Source organism: Impatiens glandulifera, unplaced genomic scaffold, assembly GCF_907164915.1.
Source record: "Impatiens glandulifera unplaced genomic scaffold, dImpGla2.1, whole genome shotgun sequence".
Classification (NCBI taxonomy): Eukaryota; Viridiplantae; Streptophyta; class Magnoliopsida; order Ericales; family Balsaminaceae; genus Impatiens; species Impatiens glandulifera.
In genome coordinates this window covers 80,516-103,900 of record NW_025919593.1, presented here as the reverse complement: position 1 = coordinate 103,900, position 23,385 = coordinate 80,516, and the positions used below count along the sequence as shown (strand labels likewise).

General features: G+C 28.6%; 1 protein-coding gene across 1 annotated transcript; it reads left to right on the top strand.

The window, feature by feature from the left end:
- The first annotated feature begins 19,308 nt into the window (after nucleotides 1-19,308).
- Nucleotides 19,309-23,156, top strand: LOC124918231 (protein FLX-like 3). Its single transcript, XM_047458433.1, has 4 exons — nucleotides 19,309-19,399; nucleotides 21,330-21,904; nucleotides 22,535-22,677; nucleotides 22,768-23,156. The coding sequence occupies exons 2-4, from the start codon at nucleotides 21,372-21,374 to the stop codon at nucleotides 22,872-22,874; spliced, it is 783 nt and encodes a 260-aa protein (XP_047314389.1). The 5' UTR covers nucleotides 19,309-19,399; nucleotides 21,330-21,371; the 3' UTR covers nucleotides 22,875-23,156.
- Nucleotides 23,157-23,385: the final 229 nt, after the last annotated feature.

The window sequence follows — 23,385 nt, the reverse complement described above, 5'->3', positions numbered from 1 at the left end:
GTGTAATTTTCACGGCGATTTAATACCATCTGAATTCCCTAGACGTCTTAATTTTATTTTCATTTAAACTATTATGTTTGAAGTACCGTCTCACTTCGCTTATAAAATCGAGATAATTTACTCTTTTTTAAAAATATTTTAAAATGTTATTTTATTAAATTCAAATCAAAATATATTTTTTAGTAAAAAATAATTTTTCTAATATAAATTAATTTAATTCAATTTACTATAGTTTAAAATGGGCCAATATTTGTATTAAAATAAACTTTTAGAAAGATTGTAATTAGATGGTATAAATTTGGTTATTTTTATCTAATGATATCTAATATGAGACTTGAATTATTTCATTAGTCATTTAAAACTCTTTTCAAATAGAAAAAAAAAAAACATTAGTCTTTTCTTTTAAAAAAAAAATGTCACAACAATAGAATTATATTATAGATGTTTTAACATATTTTTTAAAATTGAGCTTTTTTTTAAGTTTAACCTGTTTTAAATTGCTGAAAATAGTTTGAGGGGCTAAAAATGTGTGAATACTAAGAAAGATTAGGAAAATTCGATTAAAGATAGATTTGTATTTATTTTCAGAAAACTTCATAAAACCATAATTTTGTGTACAGTTTATCATTTTGAACGTATTTATTTATTAAATTAAGGATTTTTTCAAAAATTACACGTGTATAAATATACTTTAGAAAAATCAGTAAAATATATGTGTATAAATGTACTTTATAGCAGAGTTTCTATACGGGTTCGGTTTTTTGTTACGCTCGGGAAAGGGCTTTCACGCTATATCATTTGCGTCCGTCAAATGACAGTTTTATTTTTTTAAGCAAAAGTGTGGCTATTTCAAAATTTATATATAACATTTATTTTTTTTAATTAGTAGTCCGGGGTCTTAAACAAGAATATGTTTAGATTACGTAAATAATTGTACAGAATTATTTAAAAGGGCGTACTACGATTGCGTTGATATAAAACTGAGTAAAAACTCTGAAAAATATCAGAAAAGTGTTAGAATTTAAAAATAAATTCCAAACAGGGCCTTAGCCAAAATAATTGTTTAGAAAATATCCCGAAAATATTTAAATATCACTTTTTGACCTTTCAAGATTATTTAAAAATGGATTGAGGTTCCAAAATTACAAAAATAATTTTGGATTTTGAAAAGTGGAACCAAATAAGTCTTAGGACCGGAGTCCTAGGGTCTGGGTCCGGTTTTTCCGATCTAGACTCGGACTAGACCTAGGTGGTCTATATCAGGGCTCGGGATCGTGGGTCCATGAATCCAGAAGAATCGGTCTTGGGTTCGAGAGACTTGGTCTCGAACTCGGACTACTCGGTTAGGGGATTGAAGAGCTTGGTCCTAAGGTTTAGAAGGCTCGATCCTAAACTCAAGCTATTCGGTTCTAGGCCTGGGAGGCTTAGTCCCAGGTCTAGCTTTCTCGATCGTGGACTTGGGAGGCTCGGTCTTAGGTTAGAAACCTCGGTTGGATTCCTCGGTTCTTGCTTAAGAACACCAGTCTTAATTCTCGGTCCTAATTCAAGAATATCGGTCTTAAGTCTCGGTTTGGACTCAAGAACATCGGTCTTTGGTCTCGATCTTGGCTCAGATTCTTGGTCCTCATCCTCGGTCCCAAGAGGACCGAGTGTTCTTGAATTGGTCAAGAATTGTAGGTCTTTTATATTTTGATATAGATCATAGAATTATGATATGTAAGTTGCAATCAACTCATATGATTGTATGGATTAAAAGCCCTAACCCTAATCACGATCGATCGATTTCTACAAAGATCAATTTCTAAAAAAACGTCTTAGGTCAAAAATGGGATCTTTTGAATTAGGTCGTCTTAAAGTCTAATTCTTGTTTTATTAGTTTTGAAATGATGAACATAGTCGAACAGAACCAAAACAAGAACATCATTCAGGTTCTATAAAAACTTTTGAAAACGAAATTTAAATTCATTTTTTCAAAAATTTTAGTTTGATCAAACATAATTGAGATGTTGTTATAATATCTAGAAGTCATCATAACATGTTTACAAACATGTTTAGCAGCTATTTAAATCAAAAATTCATGATTAAAGGTCATGAACATGAATTTCAAAAAAATCCAGATTTTCAATTCAATTTTTCGTTTTTTTAGTTTTAGGTTGATTTGATCAAAACTCTTTTAATAGAAAGTTCATATAACATCTAAGGAATGATTCTAAACAAAGAAATCATACAATTGAACCCTAGAACAGATCAAACCGATCAAACTTAGAAAAATCTAATTTTCAATCACAAATCTAAATACAAAGGTTATGGATGCTTACAAATAGTTGGAGAACACTCCAAGGATGTTTTAGAAGCTTTCTAGAAGCATGGATCAAAGCTTTGATCGTGCGGAGATGATTTTCACAAAAATCAGTTTGGCCGGAATCTTTGATTCTTTCATTCTATTTGTAATATGTGATAATTGTTTGATGGATTGGAAGAGAATAACTTAAAGACTATTTATACTAATCTAGGTTGGTCGAGGAGTATGAACTCAAATCCAATTTGATCACCGGAGTTTTTATCCCTAAATCGAGCATATCTTCGGCAACCTAGTTTTAGGATAAGGTGGAGATTCTAGGTATAGGGCTAATGATGGCGAGGATAAGGCGATCACATGGGAAAAAATGGGAGGATAAGGATGGTTGACAGATGAGTTGGAGCTTCTAGAAGGATCACTGGCAATCCCCTACAACAGCATAGAAGAATGGTCAAAACAACGTCGTTTTGTTTAAAAAACAAAACACGTCGTTGGAGATCCGATCACGTTTGGGCATTTCGGCTAATGGGCTTGATGTCCTGTTAGTTGCTTCCGTGTGGACCAGGCTTGCGTGTGCCTCCACTACAGCGGGGTGTGTGGCGGCGTCTTTCTGGGCGTTGGATGATGCACAGGCGCTCATCTGATGCCCTAGGATTTTGCTGCAATTTAATTTCTCATTTTCAACTACACTCGATTATCAATTTTATTTTAAATAAAATGTTATTTGAAATCGAATTTTAACCTCTTCTTTGTGTTATTCTTCAACAAAAATTCCACAAAAATTATTTCTGGAAAAATAAAAAAAAAAATTATATTCGTTATTTTTTTGGGAGTATTTTGGGGTATTTATTTAATTGTTTTAAACCATAAATTAAACATAATTTATGTTTAGAATTATAATTAAATAATTTCAATTCTTTTTTAGTTTAGTTTGGGTAAAATAAATATAATATTTTAACTTCAAATTATTTTGATTTTATTATTTAATTTTTTTTTAACTTGAGTTTAATTATCACAATACTCTAATTTGATCTTTAATCTCTTTTTGAATTATTGTAAATTTTAAATTTTAAAATTTATTTTAATATTAATATAAATAATAATATTATTTGTAAATTAGAGTAGGTCAAATTTTCATGTTTATAAATACCTTAATTAATAGATGAGGTTTGAAAATAATTTAGAAAATTAGAGGAAAGAAAAAAATGTTTTATTTTTTTTAATTAAAATAAAAAATGTAGTTTAATCATTTGGGACAAAATATCGATTTGTTCAAATTTTAATAATTTAGAATTAAAATTTTATTTTTTGAAATATTCCAGTTGAGGTCATGTTTGGTTAGAATTTTTTAAGAATTCAATCATAATTAAAAATTATTTAATACATTATCTCAATAATTAATTAATTAACTAAAATATTAAAATAATTTTATTTTAAAAACAAAAAAAAAAATATTTCAGAATTTTTATTAAAAAAATTCCACCTTTTCAAAATCAACCAATTTTTTTTAATAAAAGAGATTTATTTAAATAAACCACTACCCAACCAGCTCTAAAATAATAATTTCATCATTGTGACTTCTATGTTTGAAAATAAGTATTCATAAAATTTAGAGAAATTTCCTTCCCCATTAATTAAATAAAATAATTATTTAAAAAAATAACTATTCGACTGTCAAGTCTGCTACATGTTCTCATCACGTGGGCCCACACATGCATGTCTCTCTCTATCTTTCTGTACCCTATCTTTCTCTCTCCTCCCCCTTCTCTCTCATTTAAACCTATTCTAGCCGTCAACCTCTCATTTTAGCCTTCATTTCCATCCCTTTTAGAGAGAGAAAATCACTCATCAAAGAAAAAGAAAAACAGAGTCGTTTCGTTTTCATGCCAAAATATCCAGAAAGTGTTCAATCAAACACCAGATTTACATGTGGGTAGTGATCGTTCACTATAATCATGTGTTTTTTCCGGTGGAAAAAAATAAACTACTGTTGTCTTGTTCTTGTTCTGTCACTTCTGTTTACAATCTCTGTTCTACACATTTGGGCTGAAGAATCCACTTTAGGAAGAAATCAGAAAACCAAACAAACCCTAACCCAAGAAGATCTTCTCAAAAAGTACTTTAATGGCGGATCAAGAAGATTAGGGCGTCATCATGGTCTCAATATTACTACTTCTAATGGAGGATTCAAGAACAGCAAAAGAAGAGTACCCAGTTGCCCAGATCCTCTTCATAATTGATCAGTAACTGTGCCTGTGGGCTGTGCCTATTCAATTTTTTTTTTTTTAATATCCATGTTTATCCTCTTCCCCGGAATACCCACATTTTTCTCATCAAAGTTTTATTATCAGCTTGAGGATGTTACATGAGAAAAATGGTGGTATTCTGATTATATATATATATATGAGACTATCTCTCTTTCTATCTCTCTAGATTCATGAGCTTATTGTTTAGTTTACAAAGATTTGTCTAATATTGGTCATTGATGCTTAATTTTGTCATATATTTGTATTTGGCATTGATAAAAAAAAATAATAATAATAATAATTTGTTGTATCTTTGTTTGTTGTTACAAATCTTTAATATGAGAGAAGAAGAATTGGCATTGGTTTGTTACATTTATTTCATACTTCAATATATTCAAGCAGATAAAATAATTAATTCTCTTATTTTGAAATTTTAGCCTCTTAATTTACTTGTTATTTTTAGCTTAGATTTGTCAATTGTTTATATAAATTTTGTTTTAATATTCTCTTATGTTACCTGAAGAGATACTTCAAAATATTAAATATTTACTACACCGTTATCTATCTTTCAAATATCGCAAATTTGATAACACACCATTGTCTAGATTATTTTTTTCATTGTTATTTTACTTTGTTCTACCTGTACCTTTAAATGGGTTTCTTTTTATTGATTTTTTACCTTTGTAATAATATTTTGAAATATTTTTATAAAAAAATAAAATTAAATAAATCTTTTGCAGATATTGAGCTTTCCTTGTCATGGGTTTACATATATAGTTGATTAACTTTATAATTTATTATTCATTAATTACTTATAAAATTTTAAACAAAGTGAAATCAGATCTAAAGAGAAACCTAAGAAAATATACAATCACATAAAGAAATGCTAATATGGCTCAACCTGTGACAAAATTTTGTTGTTGGGTTATTTGGGATTTTTATTGAGTTTTTTGAAATAAGTAATAATAATAATTAAATCAAATGAGCTCTTTATTCTGTTACCATATATATTGTAGATTGGAGTTTGTTCATTGTTATAACCTTTTTTTAGTAATGAATTTTGCTAACTTTTATATACACTCTACAGTCTCTACTTTGAAAACACCTTTGCAATTGTACCTCAAAACAGATTCCCTATTCAGAATCAATGTTTTTTTAGTGTACGAACAATAAATACCACATTTTCCAAGCCCTTTTTCACTCTTTTCATTGTGCTAATTAAATTAATAACCCCTCTTTTATTTCAAAAAAAAATGGTGATGGGTAGGACAGGCACATTGATTAAATGAAGATTCATTTTGATTTGGATTTTATTATTGACAATTAATTAGATAATATAGTAAAAAAATAGTGATAAGAAGTTTTGGATTGTTAGATTAATATTGAAAAGGCATATGGTTAATTGGGAATTTCTCTTGAGTGTATTGAAGAAGAGGGGAATGGGGACAAATGGATGAGATAGATCAAATGGCGAGTAGGCCGACTTGTTGGTTTGCAATCGAAATATAGCCTAGAGCTAGACAAGTAACAAGTATATATTGTGTGAAAATGAGTGCTTTAGCGATGGACTCAGCCGATTTGTTTGTTAGTGAAGGATGATGGAAGATTTGATTGGAAAAACCTTAGCGGAGTAAATTATGTGACCAACCAATAAGGCGGAGTTAAAATTTGATAAAGGAAATAGAATTCAGATCCACGCCACACCGACTTTAGTTCTGTAAAGAATCTCGACCATTTGGATTAGCTTATCACATTTGACCTATCCGGCCTTCTTAGATCCATTTACCTATATGATTGATGATTATTTTTTTTCACTTCTTTGATTACTATTGTTCTTGACTCATTGATAGATTATGGGTCTAGAAAGTTCATTAAGAAGGTGGAAGGTGGGGCAGAACATTAGTCTGACAGGTTCGGAAATTTATGCAGGTTAGTGTTGGGAAATGGGAAATCTATTAGGTTTTGGAACCATGTGTTGTAGGATAAGTTGAGGCTAAATCGATCATTTGTGATATGAATGAGAAATTTTGAGCTTAATTTGTAGAATCCTTAGCTTAAGTAATTGGTCACAATTGTTAGTAACTTAATGTTTAATATTTTATTTAATAATTTGATTAATGAGATTAATGTTAGTTTGATTCAGTTAATTCGCTCTAATTTATTATATATTTGACAGTATTCAACTTGTTTAAAACTTTATCGTTTTGGTGTGTTTGTTACGCTTAATCGCATTCACGACGGTTTATTTATTAAAATTACTTTAATAATTTATTACGCAATCAAACTTATTTAAGCATATAAATAAAATGAGAGTAGACATAATTAAAGAATAAGTAATGACTAATTTGATAAATCTTATAAACATAAATAAGTTGTATACGTCAACGACTAAGCTACCACAAATAAATAAAATTAAACATACTTGAACCTCCTATGCTACTACAAATAAATAAAATCAAACATACTTGAAAATAAATAAGGATGATAAGTTAGAACAATTAATAACTCGTTTGATGTGTTTTTTTAACTCAAAATCTAACAATCCTATCATATATCTTTCAAATTACTAAATTTATTAATCAAAATATTTTTTTTCAAATAATACATTCAATTAAAATAAAAGTCGTTTAAAAACAACGAAAAAATATAAAATAAAAAAAAAATACAGTTAATTGGCTCGAAAATTTTCAAGAAGAGCGATGAGGTCCCCAAATTAATCAACAAGTTTTTCGGATTTAATCTCCGACTTCGTCATGATAATGTCATTATGAATTTCTTAACTGTCTATACTTTGGTTGTTAAATGTTCTCCGTTTTCTTTCAATCAAATAATTCACACAAAATTATATGGACAAATATACATCGTGTAAGCCTCGCTCTTTTAACCGTCTCGATTCATTTCTCTCAATAAACATTAACAGTCTCTGACATAAATCATTAGATTTCGGTCAAATTCCACAAAATACTTTAAATATTTGTTACAACATGACAATATAAAAGATGAGAAGTCGTCTTCACCCTTTTATAACACATACATTAATAACGACTCACAATAATAATGTTCTTCCGCATACATCTATTATCGATAAAAAAATTCCTCGTGAATAACACTATAATCAAAAAACTAGATATTGATAGACATTTTAGACTTCCACATACTAAAATATCATTACTTTATTTTTATAAATTTAAATTTTAAATAAAAATACATTATAATGATGTAATCATTAAAAAATCAAGTAACTTATTTTTTTCATCCAACAAAGTTTCTAATAAAACACACTAAAACCCTCAAATAATCAACATTAAACAAGTTTTAAGAGTATTACATGACTTAACATTAGCGATTCAAATAAACTAAATATTATCATATACGAGCATTTTAACAAGCCTAAATGTATGATATTATTGAAATAAACCTAACAAGCCTACATCTAGAATTAGAGCTTGTTTGATTTTTTTTTTAATTTTATTCAAAATCTAATATTTTCATTCATTTTATTTCATCTATCACATCACTCATTAATTTTATCTACTAAAATATTAAAATATTTTTTATTTAATATTTTCACTCTCATCTATTAATTTTTTTAAAAAAAAAGGTCAAACCCAAAATTCACAACACAAATAAACACAAACAAACAAAATATTATCACTATCTCTATATTTCATCAAATTATTGAATTTATTAGACAAAATATTAAAATACTATATATTTTAAATTATTATTTTTTATTTAATCAGTATAAAAACCGGACAACGGATTAAGTATGTAGCCCGCAAACACACTCATTTAATCAAGCTCAGAACTTGTCGTCTGACGGGCTCAAACCCAGGAACTTAGGGTAAAAGAGGAGATTTAATCATTATATATTAATACATTTAAAGTGTTTTTACCAAAAATATGTCTACCTTAAAATTATTACTAATTATTGAAATAACCAACCAAAAAATTCGAAGAAAGCCCAAGACCTTGTTCGGTTATGGGTTTTTAAAAAAATTAAGAGAGAGAAAAATTTAATGATGGGTGATAATTTTGAGGAGGTAATAATTATTTTTATTAAAAAGATTTAAATGGTATTGATATATATAAATAAAATATAAAATAATAATTTAAATTAGAGAGTATTTTAGTATTTTAATTAATTAAATGAGTTATATAATTGGTAAGATGTGATTGATTAAAAAATTGCCTTGATAAAAATTAAAATTAAAACTTGTTGAGAACAAGCCAAGATAAACCACTTAGATCAATCACTTAATATAACAAAGATAATATTTTGCCAATACACTTGACATGTCAATTCATAAACGATCTATCACTATTTGATTTTCTTTGTATAAATAACTAGGGTAAAAAGAAGTTAAATCTCATGAGACACATCTTCATCAATGGTAGCCCATATTATGTGCAAGAGAGTCAGAGAGATGATCTTCTTATAAATAGATTGATATGATATGATTGATTGATATATAATTTTATACGGGACAATAATGAATTCAACGAGACAGTCAATGATTTTGTCTGGTTGTAAGTATAAATAATATGGTAATTAGCTAGTAAAATCAATTTTACTTTTTTTTTTATTATTATTATTGTAACATCTTGTCTTGTTAATCTAAAAAGTGCGTCCAGACAAATCCCCAAATTTGTTTAATTTTGGCTGACACAACACACCCACGTGTTTTCTTTACTATCTTGTTTAGAAAAGAAAGGTTACATTTCTTATTTGGGTAATAAACATTTCTAAATTTCTTTTTTATTTTGACAATTATTGAATCATAATCATTAAAACTATATGAAAGTTTCATTCATCTTATTCATTCCACTTTATTTGCTTTAAGTAATCATTTACATATATAGTATTTAATTGATTTTCATTGTAAAAATTATATAAAAACATGTTGTTTTTTTCAATTTGGGTTATTTAAATAACTAAAACCAAGGCGGTCAAAATTGAGAGTTTACGTAAAATCGATGGCCAATTGTAAACTCGTAAAATTTAGAGTTTACTTGAAATCGTAAAAGTTTAATTTGAAAAAATATTAGTTATATATTATTATTACTTACATATATAATTAATTATTTTATATCTAACTAATTTTAAAAATTTATATATATAAATATAAAATTAATAATAAAAAATAATGAGTAAATAACACTATAAAAAAATTATATTTACAAAATTAATTATATTAATTAATTTAAATAAATAATAACTTTTTTTAATTTATAAATATAAATTTATTTATTTTAACGTAAAATCGTAAAATCGAAATTATTTATAAACTCGTAAAATCGTAAAATCTAATTATCATAAATTTAAAATCGTAAGAGTTTACTTATTTAAGAGTTTACTTAAAATCAAACTCATTAAGCTTATCTAAAGTCGTAAAATCGTAAGATTTTAAGAGTTAACTCGAGATTTTGACAGCCTAGACTCAAACCAATTAAATATCATTTCATTATTTTTCTCATAATCACATCAATAAATTCATTATCCAAACTAGCTATTATTTTAAATTATTGTTTTTTATTTTATTATTATATATTAATATGTACCATTTAAATTATTACCAAAAATATTTCTAATCTCTTTAAAATCTTCATCAAAAATGATTATTTATTTTCTCTTTTTATATTATTAAAATAACTTCAATCCAAACAAACAATGTCTAGTGTGTGATACATTTAATTTCTCAAGTGTATATTTTTTATTCATTTTAAATTATTAAACATATATGTGTGTTTGATTTTATTTAAACGTGATAACTTATTTGTTAAAATTATTGTAACAAATTGATTATGCAGACACAATTTATTCACATTTCCATGTCGGGTGATTATATAAATTATCGTAACTAGGGCTTGTGTCCATATTGGTTTTTGTAGGGTTTTGGGGAATTTTGTTCAAAATGTCTTCTTCGATAAAAAAAAAAAAACATTATTTTTATTTTTAATTTGTAAAATTATTATAATGCTTTTTTATATTTAAAATTTTTAAAGTTATAGTAATTATATTTTAATATTTTAACTGATAAAATAAGTTATCTAATTGTTAAAATGTTAGTGATGCCATAATTTATAAATTATAAAGATATAATTTATAAAAATGAGATATAATTTAAAAAAGAAATCAACATCAAACGAGCTCAAGATGTAAGAACAGAATCAAAATAGCTACCTAAAATCTGAAAGTTTGAATCATGTGATCCATTAATCTTATCTAATCCAAAAGTCAACATATATATTTTTATATCAATATTGATCCGGCACTCAATCACACAATTCTCATAAATATTCTCAAAAGTGTTTGATGTTGAGTTATTTGAATTAATATTTACTCTGATTACATTTTTTTCGTTGAACTTAAGCAATTTTTTCAATTAAATGGATATTTAAAAAAGTATGCCTTATTTATTTTTAATAATTTAATTACTTAATTCATTAAATTAAATATTAAAGATTTTAAATTTATTTTTATAAAAATTAAATATAAACAAAAAATTATTAATAATTTAACAAATTACAAACCTAAATGACACTTTTTTTTATCAAATATCTTTTTTTAAGCAAATAAGCTTGGTAACATCAATCATAATAAATTTGTGTAGTAGTAATGAGATCATTTAGTTGAGCATAGAGCATATATATGTGTCTATAGCGTGTTTGATTTTGAGTTATTTGGGGGAAATTTACTTATGAATTTAAAAGTGGATTATTTGGATTAATTATTAGAATATCACTATGTATTAGAAAAATTGAAAGGTTAAATTTAATTTCTTGATCTACTTTTGGCAAAAAAAAAATATATTATTACAAGAGAGCAATATCGATTTTAAATATTTTCATTGTTGCTCAATTTTTCGTCCCTCAAAATTTGGGGCCAATGCAAATTTAAATTTTGGGTCCTTAAAATAGTAAAATAAAATAATAATTTTAATAATATAAATTAAATATAAATGATTAATATTATAATACGGAAATAAGAGATTAAAAAGAGATAAAAAAAAGTTATTTATATATGTTGTATAATATATATTTAATATTAAATGAGAAAAAAATAAAATTAATCATATAATATTATTAAATATTAGAAAATGGGACCTATAAAAATTGGGGCCTATGCAACTACATAAGTTGTCAGGGTCCCTAATAGATATTTGGATCCGTTTCTAGGCATTAATATTGCTTTGTGGTCTTTTATTGCTCTATTAATACATATTACTTTTATTTTAGGACCAATAGTAACATAAGAAAAAAATGTTTGCTATTGCTCAATTTTCTTGTGGGTATTTTGACTTTTTGCTTGATAATTTAATTATTTTTATTTCTATTAAGATATGTGATGTGATCAATCATTATTAGAAAATATTCTAAATAACCTAAAATCAAACAAGGCTTGTAATTTAGTTTTTCTTGATTAGAGTGTTAACTAATGGTAAAAATTCACAATTTTTTAAATAAAATTAGTTAAAATATTAAAAAATATATGTTATTATCTCTTTGTTTAAAAGGGGTCTTAATTAGTATTAAAGATCCAAACGTTGTTATCTTTTGTTTAATAAGTTTCTTAATTAGCATTACTTATGATCGTTTAATTAGTTGCTTTCTTTTGTTTCTGTAATTGTTTGGTGTTGTTGTTTTTCTTGTATTAAGGGATACTTTATCTTTTGGTATTCCAATAAGTGGTATCAGAGCGAGATTGTTCGAGAGGAGAGAAAGTTGAAGAGCTTGGATGATCCTTGGAGGGTTCTTGATAAGTTCTGTGGAGGTTTCCAAAAGATGTCCAAGTTGTAATTCTTGTTGGTACGAATTAATGTTAAGTTTGAGGTAGAAAAAGTACGAGTTACTTGATATCCAAAGAACGAACTAAGAGGGAAAATTGTAGACAAGAAGACAATGGGGAAGACATATTTGTAAGAGGTAAACAAATCATGAGAAAGAAGGCAAAATAGTCAGAGTTCTAAGTCTATGTTGAATATAAAGAAAAGGTGAAGTGATTCAGGTGTTAAGAGAAATGACACTTCAAAAGAGACTGCATAGAACTAAAGAAGCATACTAGAAAAGGTTATCTTGAAAGGTAAGAGATGGATCATTGCTGGTGAGCAATGTATTTTAGTTGTTATGGAAGGAGTAAATAAAAATAATGCGTATTCTCTATAAGGTAACTCACATGTATATTTAGTTATTATCTCCGAGGTCACTCAATATACATCAATGTTCTATAATTGGAGACTTTGCCTCAAAGGATTGCAAGAGTTGGGTAAGAAATGAGTTCTTGATACAAGAACTTAACTCATGGTAATGTAGGGGAAACTGAATCCAAAGGAAAAGAAATTTTTTTTATTGGATATTCATAGAATGTCAAAAGGTATAGAGTTTGGCTAGAAGAAGGTGGAGATAATGTTATGCTAAGACGAAATGTGAAGTTTGACAAAGTTTGAGCACACACAATGAAGACACGAGTAGTGATTCAAGAGGAATCACGACTCGATGGAGATATGTCATCAAAAAGGCACACTCTCAATGGAGAATTGTCATGGGACCATTGAGATTTCTTTTAATGTTAGGGAGGAGGATGACCTTGGTGAAGAGGTATCATTGTCCATGGATGAAGAAAAGAATGGTACACAATAAATCTTATCAAAAATGCATTTAGTGATGACAACATTTTCGACTAGTTGACAAGGCAATCCTTCGGGTCAAACTGTAAAATTGTATTGAGTTGGCAGGTGATTAAGAATTTATATATTGCTAGTTAACACTCAATATGAATGAAAGACCAAAAAGAGGAAGATTATTGGAGGAAACTTATAAGGTTAGGTGAAGACATCCTGAAACAACTCTTAAACGAACCAAGAAGAAATCATTACAATATTTTTCAATGTGAAAATATGAATAAGACCTTAAGTAAGATTCCTAGTTATGAAAATGGGGATATATGAGAGGCTCAGTTAATTTAAAAGTAATAATTTGAGAACTTCTTTTATTCTATCTTAATTGTTCATACATTGTGGATCATAGTTAAAATTAATGAGATGATTAATTTGTCATCTTATTGAGAAGAGGATTACGACCTTGAATGATATTTCTAGTCAAGAAAAAGGGGCTAGATGAGAGGCTCAGTTATTCGAAGATAGATGAGATCAATGAATTGTCATCTAATACCATAAGATGAATGAGACCTTAAATGTGATTCCTGGTCATGAAAAATAGGCTATTTAGGAGGCTCGGTCAATTCAAATGAAAGGATATTCGCGATTTCTTTCGAAGAAACTATGAAGAATGGTGAAAACAATTGAAGATAGTTAGTGAATCTTGAAAGGATATTTTTGAATTTCTAGCTTTTTTGACATTATTAAAAATCTAGTATATTGCAAGTTAATTTGTTCAAGGAGAAGTATGTGTCTCAAGTTGGTTGAGTGTGCAAAGTTCAAGTCAATATGTGTGTCAATTGTTTTTCTAGATATTGAGCTTGAGTAAATAGATGTCTTTAGATACTTAATCATTTATTATGAAGTAGACAATGAAAGTTTGTCTTGAGTCTTCTCGACTTTCGATCGGTATTTAACTTTTATGAAGGAAGTAGTCTTCTCTTTTAGTCACCTTCCATGCACTATTTTCGCAACTAAAACTCCAACCTTTTTCATTAAGTTCTGTAGCATAAATCAAATTGTGCATTAGACCCAGAATGTGTCTCGCCTAATTAATCTTCCAAATAAAAACATTTGTCATCTTTAATTTAATATCTCACATGCTTACAATATTTAATGGTTCACCATCAGCGAGATAAACTTTCCCATAATTTCTAGCCACATAGTTCTCCATTAATTCTTTGTGAGTAGTGGTGTGAAAAGATACTACAGATTCTAAAAATCATGAGTCTATCGCACTATCAACTAACAGAAGTGACACATCAATTTCTGTAACTACGTTGATTGCATCAGTTTTACCATCACCATTTCGCTTTGGTACTTTGTAGTTTCTTTCAAGTGTCTCTACTTAGCACAATTACAACAATCAAATGTCCACCCAGACTTAGACTGACTCCTCAAGTTCCTCGACATAGATTTTCTCTTACATTGGTTGAAGTTTCTATCATTACCTCTGCCCATATTTTCAACATTTAGGGCAAAACTTTTGAACGTTTTACCAGAATCAATTTTACGAACATTTTCAACAAATATACAATTTTTAACTTAAAAAAAACAATTTAAAATTTCTAAAAAAGTTACTAATTACTACCATCATAGGTTATTAGTTATTTGATAGAAATGTTGATAAAAGCAAGGCACTAACTTTGTCCCCAAAATCAACCTCAACAGATATCAATTTATTCACAATTTATTAAATTCGTTCAAATGAGTAGTGACAAAAGTATCATCAACCATTTTAAAATTAAAAAGTTTTTTCATTAAATGTACATTGTTGTTAGTAGATGATTTCTCATATATATCAGAAAGAGTTTTTATCAAACACATGGTGCTCTTCTCCTTTACTATGTTGTAGGCCACGGTCTTGGTTAGCGTCATGGACAACTCCCAAAACTTGTCTATCAAGGAATTTTCATTCATCATCCTCTATCTTCTCTAGTTTCTCACTCAAAGGAACATGAAGTTTTTTTTCGTAGAGGTAATATTCAATTTGTATCCTCTAAAACGCATAATGTGTTCCATCGAATCTTTCAATGCAATGTCTCTATAATAAATTTATGTCTTAATTGTTCTCGCCTTCCATCGTTTCAAATGCTCCGATCTATCATATCAGTTATGATATCAGTTATTAGGATTTGGATCTCCAAATCTAACATGCTTGAAATGATCTATAAAAACGTAAGAAAATAAGAACACAATAAGACATAAATTTATTATAGTGGTTCACTCAAAATAGTTACGTTCACTTCAACCGCCACCTAATTTTACTATGATGAAGAAAGAATACTTAGTTTTGTCTCACACTATTTATCTCTCTAAAATTATTTTTTACCATGTAAATCCTTAATAATTATATATTTATAGAGTAAACATTAATGTAACAAAACTTAAATAACTCTTAGTCATGCTTTCAGCCAAATTCCAAATACAAATTCAATAAACTTTAATTAACTTCTGCAAAGTTTATTATAAGCGTAGACATCGTAACCCAACACTTATTTCATTCTCGCCTAAGTTGACAATACAACATAACTGTGTATACTGTGGAATCAAATATAATGCATAGTAGTTGACATGTTTGAAATACCTACAAGTAAAACTTTCCATCAACTGTTCTACAATGCCAGCATATCTAGGACCCAAATAAAATACACACAATGTTAATCCTCACTTCAACTCAAATTTTTAAATAGTAATCAAACTTAAAATCTTTAGTCACTTAAGTAAGATATTTACCACTTGAATCTACTACCATAATAGATTAGATTTAAAAAAATATATGAATGAGCACAAAGAACTAGATAAAGTCACATGAAATGTGAGAGTTCTAATTTAACTAGAAGGAGAAGCATAGTATCAAATTTTCATTCCATTTTAAATGTTTCCTTACATTTTTTCCTATAAGTTTGTTAAGCCTAATATATTGCCATTAAAATTGACAAACAAACATAAACATTTAACCATCTTGCCATGTTAATGATTTAGAAAATCGATTTAAATACAAGCTAAGGAATGAATGTTTAGGAGAAAGATTATTGAATAACCTATTAAAGAGCTTAATTATACATGATTAAGTAGTAAAAATGTAACATTTAAAATATAGAATAAATTAATAGCATGTAAAAATCATTGGTAGTATGATCATGTGTTTGCTGTAGTTTCTCGATTTCTGAATGGGAAGACTTCAAAGTTCAAATCCGTATTGTGCGGCCGAAGAGGTTAAAAAGCCTCTGTTTGTGGATCTTTCCTAGCCTAGCCTTTTTTTGTCCTTTTGCTGTTTGTATTTCGAATCAATTTTGACTCTTATCTATCTCTCTCACACACACAGTTTCGTATAACTTAATTTCTGATGAAGATTAGAAATGACTCAAAAATGCTAAAATATCTAAATGACTTTTCATTAATTCATTCATAATATAAAATACAATATAAGTTATTATATAATTTGTATATATGAATTTCAAAATGATGTAAAATGAAACATCCAACCATTTAAGAATATACAACGCTTAGATCTCAAAGAATCCACGAATTCGGTATGTTTTCTTTTCTGACTATGTTTTTTAGTCGTTAGTCCATTTTCGATTCATTTGATTTGATCATCAATCTACTTTTTTGAATGAACTCCCGGATTGTTTGTCGAGAATCATGTTTTTGTTTTTAAAACGCTGGGTTCCGCTTTTTCTTTGGAGTGCGACTAATCCCCGCGGATTAAGCATATAATCCGCAGACACATTTATTCATTAAATCAGACGCAAAACTTGTCGTCTAACGGGCTTGAACTCAAAACCTTAAAAAGGTTAGGGATATTCACCTCTTGTTACCGTTAGGTTAGAAGAGGAAATGTTAGGAATCAAGGAACACGTTAGATAAGGATGTTCAAAATTGTATTGACACCTATTGTGAAAACATTTTTTTAATTAGAATGAGTTGAAATCCATAATGGATTAATAGTATAAAAGTGTTTTTTTTATAGGATCATAAAAGTATGCAACTTTTATATTATATAAGATTCATATTAAAATAATTTATAGAAACATCGTTAAATCGATAAGTTCATTTGTTGCACGAAACTAATATCTTTTTTGTAGACTATATATTCGCGGTACATTGTTGCCTTCGATAATCTTTGGTTAATCGTATCATTACATGCTCGTACAAATGCATCCACATATCTTTATTGATCTCCTTTGATTGTGGATACGAGCCATCGATGAAGAATCCATCTTAATCTTGGCTTACATGGCAAATTGGACACTTAGGATCCATCCAATCCATCCAAAGTACATTCCTCCTAGAATCTTTGTTGTAATGTTGAGTCGAGAATGATATGATGAATGTGAATGACTAGTGAATCATTGTTGTATTCTTCTAACTTGTTGATAGGTGATTACAATCGAAGTCAGTGTCTAAACTAGAATCTCGACAGGATTTGTTGAAATCGGAATCAAAACTATAGTAGTCGAAGGGATTTGCATCGGATTTATGTTATGGCTAGGGCTAGAGTTAGAGTTAGGACTTGCTAGAGTTAGAGTTAGGACTTGCTTGTGGATTTGAGGAACTAAAAGTCATTTCTTAAATTATTTTTCGGATGGATCTTTTTCTTCACGGACCTTACTATAATATCATGAGCAATAATTTGATCCAATTCAATTAAGTAACCAGTCAAATTAAAAAATAGGTAGTTATAAGTTAGAGAGAAGCTTGAGAATACAAGTGAAATAAAGAAAAAAAAAATGATTAGGGGTTTATCCTATTTCTTCAAACTAGTCTACAAATTTAGCATTGGGTATTTTAATTGATTTTAAGCTGAAGCACAGCCTCGGTTATTTTAGTGAGGTATTGGATATTTTTCTTTATTTTTTTCTTTCAAAATGTTATAGTTAAAAAGTGATTAAATTTGACGCAAATAAAATGTTAAATTTACTTGAAAAATCTACTCTAGTTAAAAAAAATTGAAAATATTGTTGCAAAATACCTAAACACATTGGAACATCCGGCCCTAACTAAGATGTCTTATTTATTTTGAAGATTAAAATACTTAAAACTTTTATTTAACTTTAAGCATTTCAATTTTTTTATTTTTTTTTTTAAAAAAGTTCATTTATATTAAAATTGATAAAAAAAATCTTTTAAACACAAAACGACAAAAGAATGACATGAAAAGTGAATAAATAAAAATTAAAAATTAAAAATAAAAAATTAAAACGTTACTCAATAGGTTATTGAACTCATAAGTTCTCGAGAATAACGATTTAACTCTCTGACGGACTCTACCGAATTTTTGAATAGATCTCAAAAAACATCAAAATAATAGCATTATGAATGATACGTATACGACTAGGGTCAGGAACAGACGTCTTAGTTATTGTTGAGCATAAATTCACTAATAGCTCAAGTAATATAAATGATTCCTAATTTTGGGTATTCATCGGTTCAGTTTTCGGGTTATTCAAATTCCTCCATTCGAGTTCTACGGATTTATTTTTATTAACCAATTCGAAAGCGAACCGAATTTGAATTTTAATTTGATTTTCAAATCGAAAGATTTCAATTTTTTATTTTATTTTATTGTCAATTCAAAACAAATTTTGTTGCCAATTCAACTGTGAATGAGTGATTATGTAGCAGACCGACCTAAATTTAATTTAATATATAATTATTTAATTTTATATAATAAATTATATAATATATATAATTAAATATATAATTAAAATAAATATTAAAAAATAAATTCGATTTTCGGTTTGTTTTGAGTTGAAACCCAACTCAAAAATTGTACTTATATTTGAATTTGTTTAAAATTTGATTCGAAAACCGAAAATAAAATTTGAATTCGGTTTATCATAGAATATTGAACACCCTTAATACATTAAAAATCTGCATTCATTCTGACCTACAAAATGAACAAAATAAATAAATCTTATTGAGCATATAAAGAAATATATTAAAAACAAATTTTAATTCCTGAAGATATGTTAGAGGCCCAAATAAACAAAATTACGTTTCTGGACTAGACATATGTTATTCAGCCCAAATAAACTCGAGTTTTTCAGCCCAAAATATGTCCTGGACTGAAAATTTTTCAGCCCACGTAAGAATCCGTTGTTGTTTTTGGATGATTCAACATCAACGAAAGAGACGTTTCCCTTTGCCGCCGGCGATCGCTAAATCTTTCCGGTCTCGCAATCTTTAAGGTATTCTCTCTCATTCTCCTCTATCAATCTTGATTGCATTCATGATTGTATGTTCATATATTTGTTTGATTCTATAATGATTGAGAGTTGCCGTCCGTTGACGATTTTAGGCAAGAAACAATAATCAAGTTCTTTAGCAAATTTTCATGAGTGAATTACAGCGCAGTATCATTCTTGATGTTGAATTTCAAGATGACGAGTTCCGATAGTGTGGAAATTACAGAAACTTTTGAATGAGGAGCTTATAAATGTTATTTAATCTTGACATTGAATATTATATGATTTCTTTATAATACTTCTCAGGATAGAATTCAATCCTTGGAGTTTGATATGGTTTAAATTTCTACAGTAGATTCCTATTTTACATGATTTCAGGAGTTTGGTACTTGAATGTTATGAAACAAAAAGAATGGAGAAATGGTTTGTCTTTAGTACTATTAAGTTCAGTTATGGGTGCTGATGGTCATCTTGATGTATTAGGAACTTAAAATTGTTTTGATCTTTGATATAATCTATTTGATTGACTTTCCCAATTTTGTGAATAGATTAGTGTTTATCAAACTGGATAACATCAATCCCCTTTGTTTCCTTATTTTCGGTCGAGATAGTGGGGGAAAGGGAACAGGGTTGGTGGGGTTTCCGTGAATTGTCTTTCGCAACTTCTATGTATAGAAGTGGCAATAGGTGTGGACTAAGGGCTTACTACCCTTAAAGTCTCAAGTTCTATTCTGATTGAAAGCATCAGATTGAACTGAGAGGTTATGGTGATGGGTTGTGTGCTAGCCTCCCTTCAAAGATTAGTTGAGATGTGCGAAAAACCTCCATGAATATTGGATACCCTAGTTATAAGGAAAAAACTGTAGAAGTGGCATTTCAAACTTGATACATGCACTCAACGTTTTCTTTCAAAGCAGGAAAATGTGTGATATATAGAAATGGTTAAGTAGCTTTTGCTTAGAGTCTCTTTACTATGCTGCAAAAAGAGAAACACATTCTAAATAAACCGGTCATAACCAGTATGAAATAGGTTACGAGAGAAGGAGCTAGATTCAAGTCAAGATATACAAGGGGTCCATAGCATTTTTCCAAGGATAACATTAAACTAGTCACCATGTAGACCTGTCAAGTAAATTCCAATTTGCATGAAGTAGAATAGGTCTGCAATTGTTCCTTTTGAGTTGGATTCATAATTTGAATTATTAGAATTGTGTTGAAAGATGAAAGACAATAGAAACTTTTTCCTCATATAATGCCCTGCCTGTGTTTGTTATAGTCTACTCCTTAACTATTCAAGCTAAGGTGATTCTTAGTTCTGGTAATTAAGTGAAAATGGGTAAGCTTATATGTTGTTCGATGCTTACAGGCTTGTAAAATAGAAGAAGAAAATCAAATCAAAGATTTGTTCAAACATAGGAATTGCAATTCAATGCCAATTCTTATAAACATAAAAATGAAATTCTAATTCCAATTTCGTCATCCATACATAGCCTTAGAAAAATCCTCTTGATTTTAAAATAACAAAGGACAGAAGTCACAGATAAACCCTTGCCATTTTTATAGTTTTTGCCAAACTGGGAGATGCATATCTAGAAACAGGATTGTCTTGTTGGCATTTAGGTTTATGTCAGGGTTTTGAGTTCCACATTGATGTTGCAGACATGGATTTAGTTGAAGCTGGAAAAGAACCCATTTCAGTATAGGGCTTGTTTGGTAACCTTAAATGCATCTATGAAGTTATTATGGTGAATGAGTTCTCCTAAGCCTTTTATGCCTAACTCTTAGAAGAGAATGTCTGATAATGATTCATGAAACGGAAATTGATGAACTGTACAGATTATTCTTCTCAGGATGAGAGGAGAATCATTTAGTTCTTGTTTTATTCCTGTTGGGAATAGAAATATATAAAAGAAAATGGTTCCATTATTTGTAGGTAAGGAGGGGTTTATAAGGCTCTTTCAGTATCATCTTGAACATGACAGGTAGAAACCGTATGACACGTCAGCCTCATGTTTACAGAGGGGGCGTCCATAGAGATTCTCGACATGGTTTGCATCATGGACCAGGACCTATTCCTGTTCATCATCCCTCTTCATTAGAAGAAGAACTTGAAATCCGACAAAGAGAACTTCAAAGGATTGTAGCTGAGAATAGACATTTAATTGACGCAAATGTTATTATTCAGAGGGAACTAGCAGCTGATAAGGATGAGATCCATGCATTGAGTCACGTGATTCCAAAAATCAGAGCAGATGGTGAGGCTCAGGCTAGGGAGTTGATAGAGAGAAGAATAAAGCTTGAAGCTCAACTTCGTGCTGTTGAACCTCTTCGTAGTGATGTTATGCAGCTTAGGGCAGAAGCCCAGAATTTAAATGGAATTCGACGAGAACTGACTAATCAAATTGATACACTTACTAAGGACTTGAATCATTTAAAATCCGAGAGTAAACAAGTGTCTGCTCTTAATTCTCATTACGATGAGCTGCAGAAAGAGCTGATGGAAGCCAGGTCTGAACAATTCTTTGTCCTTGGCAAAAATAAATAAATTCAGCTTGTTTGATGTAGGTTTTTTCTTAAAATATCTCTAGGACTTATTAGATCTTGGGTTATTTTGAATAACTAAGTTGTTATTTCAAAATAACCTTGTTTGATGTAAGTTATTGAAAATGAGTTTATTTATATTTAAAAAAAAAAACATTAGGTTATAAATATTTGATAAATTAAAAAGTGGGTATTTTGGTTTTTTTTTTTTTTGATAATTTAAATAATCTAATTAGTATATTATTAATTGGATAGAAATTGGATCGACTAAATATCTTTTTTATTTAATATTTTAAAATGTTATACAAAAATGTACATGGATTTGATATATGATAGGATAAAGGGTTATTTGATTTTGGGTTATTTGATCTTATTTGAATAACCAAGTGGTTATTTCCAAATACCCTTGTTTGATGTGGTTTATAGAAAATCGGGTTATTTGAACAAAAAGACATTAGGGTATGAATATATATTGAAGAAATAATGTTTAAAAATAATTATAAAAGGGTGATGATTTGAATATTGTAATTGATGAGTAGATAGTGGATTTAATTTCAAATAAGCCATGTCTAAAAGTTGGTTATTGAACTGAAACAGGAGAGCACATGAATATGAAAAGAAGGCAAATGAGGAGCAAATGAACCAAAAGCAAGCAATGGAGAAAAACATCATCTCCATGTCTCGTGAAATAGAAAGGCTTCGAGCAGAGCAACTAAACGCTGAAAATAAGCTTCGACTTGGTTCGACAAATTTCCCATTTATTAGAAAGAAATTACTTATCATTTTGGTTTCGGAAATCGAATTTGTTTGTAAAATGCTCCTCCTTACAGGTGCTGGTGGTTATGGAAATTTCAATGGAAGCTCTTATGGTGACATGTATGGTTCGAGCAGCAGCAGGGCTGGTTTATATGAGAAGTATGGTATTGACCGTCGCTAATGTCCTTGGTATGTGTCTTGTTTTCACTTTAAAGCTTCTTTCTTTTCTTTTGGGGTTAAAGCTTTAGTCGAATTTTGAACTAAGATGTTCGATGTTCTTGTCATATATTTTGTAAAACAGTTAACTATTGTATGCCCAGGAAAAGTTGGGAACTGTTTATATAGAGACTTGTTTAAACTTGGTAGATTTCTTTTCATTTTTCTCGAATAAATCGAGAGCATTTTGTAGAACACCTTGCAGTCATGTATGTATAGAGTTCGAAAGATAACTTTTAGTTCTAATGATACAGATAATGTTAATCTTTTTGAAGTTTTAAATGTTGAATTTTCTTATTGGTATTTGATATGCTTTAAGAATAGACATGTTGGTTAGAGTATATAATATATAATATATTCTTGACAATCTTAATTAGTGGCTTGTTTATATTTTGATAGACCCTGTTTGGTTCATGTTAGATTAAGATCAAGATGTGCTAATAAATAAAGTTTTCTCATTTGGTTCAAGGGCTGCA